Here is a 15,829-nt window from a genome sequence, read left to right as displayed (position 1 = left end):
ATTTCTGCTTTACCAGAAGCCATGCCAGATCTAGCAATTCCAGGACAACACCTCGATGAGAATACAGCCTTACTAGAACACAGGCCAGGTCTAGGTTCCCAAGCAATAATAGGTCTACTGGAGACCAGCCTGAACCTAAAGACCCCAGAGGCCAGACCAGATCTTTTAAACACTGCTATTTTCTTCACTCATTAATACCATCTGTAGGGGTGAGCCCCACAAAGCTATCCACCCTAAGGGCAGGAATAAGGACATTTAGGATACAAGGAAGTGAAAGAGAAACAAATTCCTCTGATTCTCCTCTCTTCCTCTGGAAGATGGCCACACTTCTGACTCCCCATCCTTTGTGTGTAAGTTCTTATTCTGGTAAATAAATATTATATTCCATATTGCATTGGCATTCCACTTCACCTGTCCTCTTGAGTCCACAAGCTTGTCCTCAACAAATAAAAATTTAAGTTATTTTCCTATTCAGGCAACCATGACTATAATGGCCATGAGAATTCTGATACTTTTTAATACTAATCTTTATTGCATGGATAATATACTGAGATTTATGGGCTCCATTGCAATTCTGCCAATTTACGAGAACACTGTATACTATAGATACACATGAACACAGGGATAGAAGAAGAATGTCTGGAGAACGTTGTTTACTCTTTTGTTTGTAGTAATATGATTGCTTGGGTGTAGGTAATATGTCCAAGAGCCTCAGAATACATAGAGTAAATGTGGGTAATTTTATATCAATGATTAAAATACATCATGATTTTAACAAATTTTAATTCATATCTGTTGTAAAATCCCAACCTACTGCTATCAGAGATTACTTTGTATGCTTCTGCACAATAACATGTCATGTTCAGATTCACTGTTACATTCTGGAGCAAGTTTTACTTTCACTCTTTTTGCTTTTTCAATTAAATAATACATACTAGGCTATCTTCTATGTGAACATAACAATGTATTCTGTGTGAATAAACTACATTGCAGTCCTCTTTCTGTCTTCATACATTGTTTCAGATTTGTTTCACTTTCACACATTTTTTGTAGTTTGCTAAACAAAGACTACTTGGAATAGTTTCTTTTAGCCCTTTACGCTTTTGCAAACAATAGTATTAAAATGATGTGTATTCCAGACTATGGACACCCCCATGGAGGGCCTCACCCTCCCTGGGGGAATGAGGGGATAACGGGGGGGGGGGTTTGGGGGGAGGGCACGGGAGGAGGGGAGGGAATGGGAGAGGGACCTTGAACTGACTTGTGAAGCAACCTCGTTTCTTATCTAAATTTAAACTGGAAAATAAAATATAAAAAAAAATGATGTGTATTCAACATCATGAAGACGTCGGGTATGTTCAACTTACAGCATAAATTCAATACTATCCATAGAAATTTTTCAACAAATTACAACAGTAAATCGGATTCCAAAGCTATGTGTCACATGAAAAAACACAGAATTCTCAGCAGGATTAATAAAAACTGGTACACATTGACATAATTTTGTTCTTTACATAAATCTACAAAAATGAAGAATATGCACAATATTTGTGAACAAATGAGGGTGTACAGAGAAAAAGCCAAGAACAAAAGAAGAAATATAGTCACACTTAAATCAGAAGACCTAAGAAAACTCAACCAGGAAAATGTGAACTTAATGGAACCTATGATTGAGCCTGTATAAAAATTAAATAAAGACTTCAGAAATCTCACAAAAGCAACTCAAAGTGAACCCTAAACTTCTCTATTTCTGACCCTCCAGCTACTAGTGATGTCTCTCCCACACACAGAGGCCCCATACTCTAGAGGTCTCTCTGGAAATGGAGGTGATCAGAAATATTTCCTATGGTTATGCATTCCCTCATTACCCACTGTAGTTTCTAGCAAACCCAGTCTGACTGATACACACACACACACACACACACACACGTTGAAAGATCCTGCATCCTGCCACATGGATTATAGCACAATATGTGGAATCTGCCCTATTAACCTGCACAACACCATGTACACTGAAGGAACCTCTGTAGCCCAGAAATTCCTTTTGCTCCCTGGGGTTGAATTTCCCTGAATTGTACTATTGTGGCTAGTGGTAGAGGGAAGCTAAATGCACTCTAGTCAAATATTTCTGAAGGATGAGCCCCCATTACCTCCTTTATACCAGTTCTAAACTGTTTGCAAACCTTGTCACACGTAACTGAATGCGGAATGACAAGTTGAGAATTTCTACAAACCAGACCTTCAGCGTTCCAACCTTCCTTCCCACTACACACCAAAGCATTGCCACTCCCCCCTGCATTAAGGCTGACACGGCATCCCCTCATAGGAAATGGGCCCCAACAAGCTAGCTCATGCACCTGGGATACATCCTGGTCCAACTGGCAAGGATCTAATGTTGTCAGGAACCAGAATGCACCTTCACATACCCACTCAATCACGCACTGACAGTACATAATTACAATTAAAATAACACACTAAACAATTTTTCAATCATGAAAGTTTTTCTATTGTAACCATTCATTCCTGTAACACAGGTGTTGAGGTATCTGACAGCTTACTTACAGAGTTTTTCTTCATTGTGGATTGGTATATGTAACTGAAAACAAGCATATAGGCTTGAGGTCTAAGTTGATGGTATCATTTGGGGAGATTTAGGAAATGATGCCCTTCTGGATGAAATATGTCCCTGGGGGTAGGCATTGAGAATTTGCATCCAAACACCATTTCCAGTTCCCACTCTGCTTCATGCTGCAGGTTGAGGGTGTAAGTTCTTAGCCTGCTGCTATAGCTTCCATTCTGACACTACTTGCCATGCCACTTTCATGGTGATTCTGCATCCCTCTGGAACCAAGATGCCAAATTAAATTATTTTTTTTCCAAATTGATAAATGACAATTTTATTTTTATGCATAAAGGTAGATGAGAAACCATTACCAGTTCTATTAAAACTGAACATTTCAATTGAAAAGCATAGTATGTATACTTCTTAAATACCATTCTCTAAAATACAGCTTTAAAGCATCTAACATGCTTGTGTAATTTCAGTACAATGGCTTCAAGACCAAGTATACATATTACAAGCATCCAGACTGGATTACAAATTATCATAGTCAGCAGCAGCAGCAACATCATCATCTTCACATTTTCTTTTCAGCGCATTTGCTGACTCATTGGCTGTATTTTGGTATACCGTATTAGTAGTAGTTAAGAATGTTTTTGGACCCAATCAGTGATGGATTAATCAGAACATTCTGAACTGCTGATGTTGCAGGAATTGAAGCTTTCACAGCAGGGGACTGAGAAGCAGGCATCTGGACTGTAAACCTTTGTCCTGTGAGGGCCACTGGAGTGCCTACTTTAGTTGAGACAGACACAGTTTGTGGAGTTGGTGTGCCTAGTGTGGGAGTACTTGGTCTGCTAGAAACTGAACCAACACTTAACCTGGGAACTGTTATTCTTCCTGCAGGAGCAGATGCCTTTTTTCTTTTTCAAAGACTTAAGCCTATAGTTACACAGTACCTATCGGGTGGCGCTCTAGGACCTGAGCATGGCTTGATCAATGGCAAAGGGGTTTGATGTCTTTGTCTTGCAATACCTAATAAAAATCTCTTGGGGGAGAAGTGAAAGACTGGTCTGCACGGTACCTAATAAAAATCTCTTGGGGGAGGAGAAGTGAAAGACTGGTCCGCACGGCACTAATAAAAATCTCTTGGGGGAGGAGAAGTGAAAGACTGGTCCGCACGGCACGAATACAAATCTCTCGGGGGAGGAGAGGTGAAAGACTGGTCTGCACGGCACTGAATTGCCAATCGCACATCATCTGCATCAACAGTAGCTTTCTTGGCTTGGCTTGAGTAAACTTTAGCATCATCTAGAATTGAGGTCACACATCGGAAGGCAAACTCCAACATCTGATTTATAACTCTCGGCTCATATCCTGTAATCCCCATATCCTTCAGGAGCTGTGCCATCATCTGTGTACCTTTCAGCATGCTCTTGGGGGAAGCCAGCTTGCCAGACTCCATGATATCCGGTGATCAGACTTAAATCACCCACATTCATGTCCTTCAGTCCTGATCTTGATGCAAGTTCTTTGCCTAGAATGGTCTTTCCGACCCTGGTGTACCAGTGAGCATGATGTTTGGAAGGCCAAATTAAATTCTTGTAAGTTGACATAGACCTTATATCACAGGAACAGATAAGAAACTAAAACAAACCCCTAAACTTTTACACCTGAATTAGATATTTCAAGCAATTGAAGAGAAGTATAAAATCTAAAGGGTTACATTATCCTTTAAATTCATGGTGCAAGTGTTACAGCTCTGGAAGGAACCGTACCCTGACTGTCAAGAGGCAGGCTATACCTACAGATTAGAAGTATAGGTATTGGATACCTACAGTTGTGAGGAGAACGGAATCCTGACTGGCAGATGCCAGCCTATGCATGAAGCTGTGTTCCAGTGGGAGATGGTCTCCTGCAGGGAATAGCAATCCTGCTCCTCTCTGAGAGAGAGCCATCACAGCTACAGGCAAGAGTTTCCAAGCAGAGATGTCTGTTGCTGCCCTGCCCCACTCCCCTCAGGGAGATTCCCAAGAGGTATCCATGCCTCTCTGCTCTGCTCCAAGGGAGTTTCCCTGGCGAGATGGATGTTTTTCCTCAGCTCCACCCCAAACTGTTCCTACTCTGCTTCATTCAACTATAGCAGAAACCACTGCAGAAATCTATCAGTCTGCTCAGGCTCTGGGACTAGGTTGTTCATTCTGCTCTGTTCCCCTAAGGGAGTTTGACAACAGAGGTGTTCATTGTTTCTCTGCTCTGCCCTGCTAAGGAAGTTTCTGATCAGCTCACATGTAAGGTCTTCACCCAAAATTCATTCCAGAGATTTGCTGGCAAGGAATGGCTGCCTTTGCCAGAGTGGGAAAGGCAACTGCCAACTGAACAAGCACATGCCTTACATAGAACTTCTTGGGGTGGACATCTTCCAGGAATAAAATTTTCAGGGTAGAAATTGGTTGGATTTCAATGCCCGGGCCTAACCAGTCCCAAAGACTGGCTGGACTTCATGCTCACAGTTTGGTTGGTTTCAATCTCAGTGATCAGTTGGTTTGCACTTACTTGGTCAAAAGTAGAATATATTTCCTTGGCTCTGGATTCAGGAACAAGATGTGTTTCTTTCATTGGTCCATTCTAACATTTTGGCTCTGGTTCAGGGCTAGAGCATTTCTTTGACTGGCTCTGGATTAGGGGCAAAGAGTGTTTCTTTGGCTCTGGCTTAAGGGCAGTGTGTTTCTTTTGCTCGAGTTTCAGGACCACAGTCTGTGTGTTTCACTGGTGCTGTTTGCAGGATCGGCATGTGTTTCTTCAGCTGGCCCACTTACCCTACACACAGGGTTCACAAATTGTTTTTTTTCATGAGTTTGCTAGTGCAAATAATATAAAAACAGACAGCATAATGCTTGAACAGATTGTTGAAACCATTCATTTTTTTTCCTACAGAATAAATACTGTTTTGAAATTGATTGTGTGTTAGCTAAAGACCTTACCAAATTTTTTATAATAAGAAGCCCTTTCTACACTTTTCAGGTACTCAAAGACTATTGTAATATGCAAAAGCTTGAATAGATTGACTGAACACAAAAAAGTTTTACTCCTGTATATATAAAGGGTAAAACTTTACCACACTGACTATTTTTATAGGGTTTCAGTGAAGTATGATTTCAAAGACTACTGATAAGTGCATAGGCTAAGAAAAAAATTATTATATTCATCAGGTTTCTCTGTTGAATGTGTTCTTTTATGCCTTTGAAGTTGACTGTCACATATGAAAGCTTTACCACACTGATTACATCCATAGGGTTTCTCTCTAGTATGTGTTCTTTTATGCATTTTAAGAGTACAGTGCTGAGAAAAGGCTTTGCCACACTGATTACATCCATAGGGTTTCTCTCTAGTATGTGTTCTTTTATGCATTTTAAGAGTACAGTGCTGAGAAAAGGCTTTGCCACACTGATCACATACATAGGGTTTCTCTCCAGTATGTGTTCTTTTATGCACTTGAAGATGACTATGACTTGCAAAAGCTTTCCCACACTGATCACATTCATAGGGTTTCTCTCCAGTATGTGTTCTTTTGTGCTTTTGAAAAGAACTGTGATGAGAAAAGGCTTTGCCACACTGATTACATTCATAGGGTTTCTCTCCAGTATGTGTTCTTTTATGCACTTGAAGATGACAATGACGTGCAAAAGCTTTCCCACACTGACCACATTCATAGGGTTTCTCTCCAGTATGTTTTCTTTTATGTATCTGAAGAGAACTGTGATGAGAAAAGGCTTTACCACACTGATTACATCCATAGGGTTTCTCTCCAGTGTGTGCTCTTGTATGCGCTTGAAGATGACTATGACATGCAAAAGTTTTACTACACTGATTACATTCATAGGGTTTATCTCTGGTATGTGTTCTTTTATGCTTTTGAAGAGTACTATGCTGAGAAAAGGCTTTACCACACTGATCACATACACAGGGCTTTTCTCCAGTATGTGTTCTTTTATGAATTTGAAGAGTACTATGATAAGAAAAGGCTTTACCACACTGATCACATTCGTAAGGTTTCTCTCCAGTGTGTGTTCTTTTATGCACTTGAAGATGACTGTGACATGCAAAAGCTTTACCACACTGATCACATTCATAGGGTTTCTCTCCAGTATGTGTTCTTTTGTGCTTTTGAAAAGAACTGTGATGAGAAAAGGCTTTACCACACTGATTACATTCATAGGGTTTCTCTCCAGTATGTGTTCTTTTATGTACTTGAAGATGACTATGACATGCAAAAGTTTTACTACACTGATTACATTCATAGGGTTTATCTCTGGTATGTATTATTTTTTTATGCATTTGAAGAGTACTGTGATGAGACAAGGCTTTACCACACTGATCACATTCATAGGGTTTCTCTCCAGTGTGTGTTCTTTTATGGACTTGAAGATTTCTTTGATGTGCAAAGACTTTACCACATTGATTACATTGATAGGGTTTGTCTCCAGTATGTGTTCTTTCATGCCCTTGAAGATGACTGCCATATGCAAAGGCTTTAGCACACTGAGTATATACAGAAGGCTTCTCTCCAGTTTGTCTTTCTTCATGCCTGCAAGGATAATTGGCACATGTAACAGCTTTACCACATTCAACACACTGTTGAATCTTTATGTCTGGCTGAATTAATTTTACAATTTGGTTCAATTTCAAAGAGGTTATCAAATCTCAAGATTTTATCACTGTGTTTACACTCATGCTGTTCCCTTTCTTGTAGGGTTGTTTTGCATCTATGATGATACCTCTCATTGTAATATCCTTTATTACATGCTTCACATTTACAGAATCTTTTTTACTATGGGAGACTTTTTACATATTTGAAGAGAACTGGAAAAATTCAGATCTTCACCACCATTATTGCATTCATAAATTCTCTTATAGTGTGAGTCAGACTATATTTGCTAAATGAACTAGGACAGAGTATTTACACTGTCGTAGTACCCGCAGGGCTTTTCTGCAGTGTGGGTATGTTGAAGTGAAGCTGAAAAATTAATTACTTATATATTGAATCAAATACATACTCAATGGGAAGACTGATACTTATCTTATAATTTTTTCTGAGATACAGGTATGTGATGCCTTTCTGTATACGATGTTTATATGGCTTATAAGCAGAGTAACATATGTTACACCTTGTAGAGGAAGAATAACTAATAAAAGTTTCCACATTGAATTCACCCAGTTTGAATTTATGTTCCTCATAGACTTGTCGTATAGGGATTAAGGTTTCTCCTCAACAAGTATCCCTTGATTCAAGACCAGAATTGCTTCTCCCACTAAACTTAACATTAGCATAGTCACAACAAGTTTATGAGTAACACTAGGTTTACTATAGACTATTTGCTTATTAGAAGGTATTGGAGATATAGTTATTATCTCCTCAATGAATATACATTTTGTAATATGAGTAGTATGAAATAAATGGATTGACTGTTCTACAATCATGGTGCTGTGATTAAAATGGTGATATCTATTACAGCATTATTTCCCTGTCATCTTCCTTAAAAGATTGCCTTGCAAATGCAATTCAACCAACCTGAAATTGAAGTTTACAGTTTTAGAATTTAATAATAATCACTGTACTTTAAGCTGTGCTTATTTCCACTCTTGCTTTTGTTTAAAATTTCAAGGACACATAAAAATTTTTGAGAGGCACATTTGTATCATCATGCACTTGAAAAATTACCTTTCATGTCTTTTAGAACTTTGACAGTGTTCTTCCATATTATGGTCTTCCCATTTGTATCCTAAAATAAAGTACAAGAAATATAGTACAAGAAAGTATATATTACTGAAAATTAAGTAAGATTGAATTTACTGTCTTCAATTAACCATAAAACCATGACTGACTTATGACCTTATTCTTCTTACTCAATCAAATCACAGAAGAATATTAATAACCAAGGGATAGTTGTCCCTTCATTTTAAAATGGGCATGAAAATTCGGTCTTACCTATAGTAGTGAGGTTCATGTAGGTCTCAAACATCACATTTTGGTAGAGATTCTTCTGGGAAGAGTCCAGCAAAGTCCACTCTTCCCAAGTGAAGGCAACATGCACATCATCATAGGTCACTGAATTCTAAAATATCCCGGACATATGTACAACAGAAAACATGATATTTGCAATATTGTAAATGTATACTTCTTTGACAGCATAGTCATATAATTCTTATGCACTCCATACTTATTCTATTATACAGACATTATAATGTAATCACCAAGTCACTTTAGAAGGAAAGTGAATAGCATGGTCACCTCTGTCATTTTAGTATCCTTTGAACAGGATATCACCTTGCAAGAGAAATGCCTATTAACAATCAGAAAGAGAGAATTAGACAGATCAACAGTAAAGAGTACATATGAGAGAACTGCATGAACAATTACTACCTATAAAAAGGAAAGTAAGATGGACAAACTGGGTGTATTGGCCAACACCTTTACCACCAGCACTCAGAAGACAGAGGCAGGTACATTTGCCTCTGAGTTGAATGTCAGCCTAGTCTATGCAATCAGGTCTCCAGGACAGACAGAAGTACATATTGTCTCCCATGAAACAATCAGTCAAAGAAATACAAAGGAGAAAAGGAAGTCAGAGGCTTTTACTGAAGTTCCTACAAAGAGTTATGCATTCAATCCAGTTCTGTACCTATCTTCGCGAAAAGAGCAAGACGGATGGTGGTGAGCAATGGTGCAATTATTACAGCCAATGTAAGTGATGGGACAGGTATCCTCTCAAAAGTCTCTATTTTCGGGCTCAAGGAAGCCCTCAAGATACAAGGAATTAGTGTAAAAAAGAAGGGTCTTAAACAATTCTTACAAGGAACATGGAGGTTGTAACTTATAGGGGAGATGTTTGTCCCTAGGGGACGCGAAATAAATAAACAGATAAATAAATAAAAGGTGGTGACTGCCTTTAAGATTATTAAGGGAATGTATAAGACAAAAATTGTTGTTCAGATGATTGTATATTTACTTGTGTGTGTTTTGATAGCCAGGAGAGCTAAACTGAAGCAAAACTGCGGAGGATTTTGGAATTTAAAAGTTTTAAAAGACTCCTTCCCCTCTCACAGACGCCACTGCTGCAGCAGTATCAAAGATGCTGCGCCAATTTTTAGGGAAGCGAAGGTGCTACCTCGCATACTTGCAGAACAACAGGAAATTATTTTCCTCTGAAGCGGTTAGCGGAGACCTCCACACCTACTGAGGAGGGGCCAGACCAAAAAGAACATACAGGCAGAGAGATTAAAATGATTATAAAAAGAAAGTTATTAAGTATCAGGACAAGAGTCTTCACGTCCCTCATTTTTAACTAGAAACACAGAGAGGCAGAAACCTAGTGGTAAAATTCAGCAAAGGTAGGAGACTTGAAAGATTTAGCAAAATCACTCTCACGAGAGATAAGAACTTTTCAAGGTTCCTCAGATCATAGAAATGTTCCTTTGTCAAAGGAAGAAGCAAGCATAGATCAGCCTAGGGGAAGGCACCCCTCGGGTCATGGCCGGCAGCTGGCAGGTCGGTGTCTCCAGTATAGGTTAGTGCTGGGGAAGCAACAAACAAAACAAAACAAAAAAGAGAGAGCCCCAAACCTTCCCTTTTGTTATAAAGTGCTCGTTGAGGAAGGGCAATACAAAGATATAGATCAGCAGCTAACTCTTGATAGCAAGGTACGGGCAGATTAGCCCAGCAGCCAGGAGAACTCAAAACAGACTTTCAGCCACCAGGACTCGGGCTGGAGGTTTTGGAAAAAGCAAGCAAGGAACTAAGGAGTTAGTTCAAAATTTTGTCTATAGGCTAATACAAACATCATCTAAGGGGAGTACAGGTATGAACCTTTTGATTGAGACAGCTAGCTTATGAAAATGCTAATACCGCATGCCAGGCCATGCTAAGACCTTGTAGAAAGGAAGGCGGCACAAATGAGTCTGTTAAAGGTTTGTTCGGATGTCAGACTGGCAGGAACTTAAAAAAGTCCAGGGTGCAGGAGAGAAAAACGGCAGCAGGTAACCTACAGGAGGCCAGCCCAGGCCCAAAGGCCAGGGGCGAGGAAGGTCAGAGCCAGAGCCTAGGCAGCTCACAGCCTTGAGAGCTGCTGCCATGGCTGACGCCCAGACAAATGTATAGAAATGCTATTAATACAGCCAGTCAGAAACTGTTTTAAGACCTTATAGAAAAAAGACTACATGGATAAATTTGGATTTGTTCAGATTTTGGATGCTCATAATTCAACTATATGGCTATAGCAAGAGACTTCAATTAAGAACCTAAGCAAGAGGATAGATGAAAGAGATGTGTATATGATCTGGGTGTATAGGCGTGGTCATGCCAGTATATATGGAATGTGACGTGTAAATGCGTGAATGTTGATGAAAGCAACTGTTCTAGTTGCCTTGGATATGATTAAAAGGATACTTAAATCACTTTGAATATAGTTAAAAAGCTACCTAAATTGCTTTAGATAGGGCCAAAAGCAGCATCCAGCCAGTCAGGTCAGTGTCTTAACAGGAAAGATGAAAGATTTAAGCCTTCAGAGCCAATCAATAGAAAACACCAGAAGCTTACGGCATAGCCTAGGAGCCAAGAAAATATGTATGGATTATTCTATGAAGTTTAAAACGAGAGGATACAGAGATCCTCCTAAATTTTTTATGGTTAACAAAAAAGATAATCTAGCAAATAAAGTTAATACGTGATTTAAAAAAAAGTTTTTTCAAAGAACTGCCTCTTCGTCAGGCCCCACCCACAAAGGTGTCTGTGTAAATGCAAATTAGAGCATGTCAGCTAAGATGCAAATGAGGCCTTGTCAGCTAGTGAGAGGCTTAATGGTTGGATCCAAAAAGACTACTTGCAAATTTTGAGTGATTTTTCAAGTTATTTGGGACATTTGTTATATACTAATAAAAATTAAACCATACTTGGGACATATGTTATAGTCTAATAAAAATTAAACCTCAATTTAAAAAATTAAAAAAGATAACTTACAATCTGACAATCTTTTAAGCGATTTTTCAAAAATTGTTGGGAAATATTCAATGGTTGTGTCCTTTAAAAAAGGTTCTAAAAGAAAATAGTGATCCCAATTCACCTGGGGGGTTGACTAAGGAAGGTAACAAGGTCTAGTGTTAGAAAGTATAGTCTGGCATCAGCAGATGTTATATTCACAATACAAAACCATGGGAAGTTCATGCTGTTTCCCCAGCCAAAGTGTTAAATCCTTATTTTAAAGCATTAGCCTGTATGGTGTGGAAATACCATATGGAATCTGGGAGATATTTTGACAGAGAACAAAGCATAATACTGTTGTGCCAGGTTTACGGGTTCCCAGAGACCAACCTAAGGAATTGACAGTTCTGATGCAAAGGAAAAAGGTTCTTTACTTCAGGCTGGTCAGATTGCATTTCTCTCCAAGACAGAGGAGATGAGATGCTCACCAGCAGAGCATAGACGACCCAGAACAGAAGATCAGAGAGGAAATAGAAACCAAGGAATAAAAGACCCATCCAACAAAGACAAACTGAGAAATAGACATATAGAGCCACAATCAGCTTAAAACCAGCATAAGAACAAAATCAGCAACAACCAGAGTAATGTTGCTATCAGATTCTAGCTATCCTACTGCACCAAGTCATGAATATTCCAACACAGATGAAGCACAATTGGGTTAACATCAATTTTATAAAGATGATAGACCTGAAAAAGGAAGTGAATAAATCCTTAAAGAAAGCAGTGAAAGAATAATAAAATCTCATTAAAAAAACAATCAGTTGAAGGAAATGAATGAATCTCTTCAAGACCTGAAAAGGGAAATAATTGCCACTGAAACATGCAAACTTAATGGATTCTGGTAATGAAAATCTAGATAATCAAACAGGACATACAGAGGCAAGCTTCACCAAAAGAATCCAAGACATAAAACAGAATTTCAGTCTTTGAAGGTATGAAAGAAGAAATACCTACATTGACAAAGAAAAGTTTAAAACTAAAAATTTCCTGAAACATAACATCCAGGAAATCTAGAACACTATGAAATGACTAAACCAAACAAAACAGAACACAAAGAGAAGAATCTCAGCTCAAAGTCTCAGAAAAAAATAGTATCAAAGAATTCATAGTGAAAACATTTTCTAACCAAAAAAGTACACAGTGATGGGAAGATTTCCACAGATCTACAATAATGACACAAACTGGCAATCTAAGCAATAGATTCAATGCCCTTCCCAGATAATGACTACCTTGTATGCCATCCTAAAGCCTTCATCCAGTGGCTGATGGAAGCAGAGGCAGACACCCACAGCTAAACACTGAATTTTTGAATTCCTGGAAACCCAGTTTCAGAGACGGAGGAGTGAAGACCAAAGGGGTCAAGACCAGGCTGGTGAAATCCACAGAAACACTGCCCTGAACAAGGGGAAACTCATGGACCCAGACTGATGGCTCAGAAACCAGCATTGGACTGACCCAGATCCCCTGAATGTGTGTACAGTGGGGAGACCTTGGTAATCTGATAGTAGATCAGTACTTATCCCTGTTATCTGAATGGACTTTGGCTTTGAATTGTTTGGTCTCTGAGGGAAGGGCAACAGCTGTTAAAAGACATTTGATAATAAGTGTTGCTGGATTAATCCAATCTATATATTTTTAAAATGCCTTGACTTCAAAATTTAAGTCTAAGGACAAGTTGCTTTGTAAAAGGGGTTCTGTTTTTGTTTCCACAGATAATGAAAAGCTTTGAATTCCTTCTAGACTAATTTGGTTTGATCAAGCAAGACTCGCTGAAGCAGTGGCCCAGGTGATCCAACATCCAAAACAGCTGAGGCCATGCAGCCTTGCAGACTACTACAGCCAGGATTTGGCCAGGTTTCTGAGTTTTCTCAGGATCCCACCATGGTATTTTCAGTGACCACAAACAGCAGGAAGCAGTTTAGAGAGAACAATACTCACATTCCCAAGTATTGTTTTTTTTTATTTAAATGGTGTTGGTTGTAAATGGTTAGTGACCACAGCCAATCGCTTTTTAAAAGAAAAAAGGGAAATATGATATAGAAATGAATACTTTGCATTGGTATTGATTTTGATTTATTGATACAAATTTAGGTAAATTTGTTAAAGGTACAATTTTACACTTGTTTAGATATTGTATTTATACAGCTCATTAAAATGTATAAGTAAGTACAGATCATAGATAGTTACCTATAATAGTCAAAACTTATGTTAGTTATATTTTCTAGATATATTTCAAGTGGATAGATGTTCTTTAAACCTTTTAAAGACCTATAAAACATGGCATTTACTATGGTTTATGGTTTTTCTTGACAATGAGATGCAAATGCTCCTGGCCAATACCAATCATGTCAGAGAGAAAGATGGGCATCAAAGGAACTTGTTATGGAGATTGCTTTTGATACAGCAAGACTAGCCATTTGGGCAAGAAACTGCTCTTTCCTAGACTGTTTGACTGTATGCTATATAATGTAAACATGCAGGACCCACAGGAAAGTGACTGCTGAACTTGCAAAACAAGATGGGACAGTCTTGAAGGGTTCCTGTTTCATGAAGAGTCTGCCAGACATTTTGCAGGACACACAGAAAAATGACTGACAATCTGCCAATAGAGGCAGGACAGTTTCAATTTTCCTGTTTCACTGAGAAGTGTGCCAGATACACTATGGCCTATGGGCTGAAGATGGATGTTAAGAAATTACAGAGGAAATTTGGATATCTAGGCAGCAAGATGTCAGTTCTAGAGTTTATATATCAGCCTTCTGAGGTCTTTGGTGGAGTTGAAGACAGATAGTTATGGTTTTCCTTAGTTATGATAAAAGATAAGTTACATTTAAAACTTTAGACTCACAAAGATAGGGTAGATGATAGAATATTTTTTTAAATTTTGCCAAATGTTAACAGACTAAATATTGTTAACTATAGTTTTTATTTGATAACTGATTTGTTATATATAATTATACTATGCTAAAGTTAAATATTTTCCTTTTATTTAGACAGTAATAGAGGAGATGATAGGGGATGTCCTCCTGTATATATGGTTCTCTTATTTGTTGATGAATACAACACTGTTAGGCCAATAGAGGCAGAAAGATAGGCAGGACTAGGAGAAGAGGAAAATTCTGGGAAAGGAAGGCAGGGAGAGGAAGAGAAGAGATATCATGTAGCCACCAAAGGAGAAACAAGTCCTGACATTCTCTGGTAAGCAGAAACCATAGAAACTGCTTAATAATTAAGACAGAGCTAGCTACTACATCAGCTTCATTGACAGTCAGTGAACTCAACTCCTACACAGGTCCCTCTTCATTTTCATGTCCCCCCAAAAAGCCAGAGACACTGGCCGACACTCATTAACTAACTACTCCATTTTTCCTTCTCACTGAGCTCTCAAGGCCCAGTCTGGCAGCAGTTGCAGGACTGTCTTCTCAGCACTGGGCAGCAGAGGCAGGAGGAGGTGTTCAAAGCAACTTTCAATTACATATCATGAGGCAAGTCTAAGCCACAGCAGGCATTGCCTTTAATAGAAATAAATAAACAGGACTTGAGAGGAAAGGAATGAAACTATTAATGACCTAGAAATATTAGAGAACATAAACAAATAGGGAAAATGCTAAACATTTAAAGAAAATGTTTAAAACAAAAACCAAGTGATATTTAAAACTGACTAAAATAGTGTCTTTTTAAGCTAAAAACCTAGCTATATTGAATTTGAAAAGGAGAAGGCCTTCTCTAGTAGAGGGAATGTCGTTAATAAGAAACTGAATGAGTTTATTCATATGCACTTGTTGATGGTGACATCTGTAACCTGACACACTGAGTTAAGAGTCTGTTTCTCCAACCTCTGAGCTGACATAACTCCATCAAGCAAGATTGAGCATATTCAGTATTCTTTGGTGCAGGTTGAACTTTCCAAATTGTACATCAACCAGTCTGGTCTTTCTTCATTTGAAAGACATCAGTTAGTACAGGCTGGGAAATTACAAAATCATTAGCCCTGCTACAGTCAGGTCTTTTTCATAATTGTACTCCAGCATCTGTTTGCTTGCCTTCTTTCACCCTGCAGTGAACACAACAATTCCTTCCAGTCTGCTCTGAAGGCAGAACTACGCTTGCTCCACATGCAAATCCTTTTCCTGTGATTACAATGGATAGTAGACTACATGACTAAAATGGATAATTCTGATACTCTGAGGCGGTACAATCATTTAAGATTTTGGAGGTGTAGTACAGAGAAC

At 38.6% G+C, this 15,829-nt stretch overlaps 1 protein-coding gene and 1 pseudogene across 1 annotated transcript; both read right to left on the bottom strand.

The window, feature by feature from the left end:
* Positions 1–509: 509 nt before the first annotated feature.
* Positions 510–5,312, bottom strand: LOC121138127 (annotated as a pseudogene).
* A 141-nt stretch (positions 5,313–5,453) lies between these two features.
* On the bottom strand, positions 5,454–10,693 carry LOC121138126 (zinc finger protein 431-like). Its single transcript, XM_040740936.1, has 4 exons — positions 10,607–10,693; positions 8,550–8,676; positions 8,283–8,343; positions 5,454–7,148 (listed from the first exon to the last, which is right to left on the bottom strand). Exons 1-4 carry the CDS (start codon positions 10,691–10,693, stop codon positions 5,726–5,728), a joined length of 1,698 nt encoding a protein of 565 aa, XP_040596870.1. The 3' UTR covers positions 5,454–5,725.
* Positions 10,694–15,829: the final 5,136 nt, after the last annotated feature.

This window comes from Mesocricetus auratus, unplaced genomic scaffold (genome assembly GCF_017639785.1).
Source record: "Mesocricetus auratus isolate SY011 unplaced genomic scaffold, BCM_Maur_2.0 contig_10609_pilon_obj, whole genome shotgun sequence".
Taxonomy (NCBI): Eukaryota; Metazoa; Chordata; class Mammalia; order Rodentia; family Cricetidae; genus Mesocricetus; species Mesocricetus auratus.
This window is presented reverse-complemented; position numbering and strand designations above follow the sequence as displayed.

Coding starts and splice junctions, on each gene's coding strand:
- LOC121138126 (XM_040740936.1), bottom strand. CDS start 10,693: ATGGCAGCAGCTCTCAAGGCTGTGAGCTGCCTAGGCTCTGGCTCTGAC. Junction 8,677..10,606: donor TGGGCCTGGGCTGGCCTCCT/GTAGGTTACCTG, acceptor GGGATATTTTAG/AATTCAGTGACCTATGATGA. Junction 8,344..8,549: donor CATGAACCTCACTACTATAG/GTAAGACCGAAT, acceptor ACTTTATTTTAG/GATACAAATGGGAAGACCAT.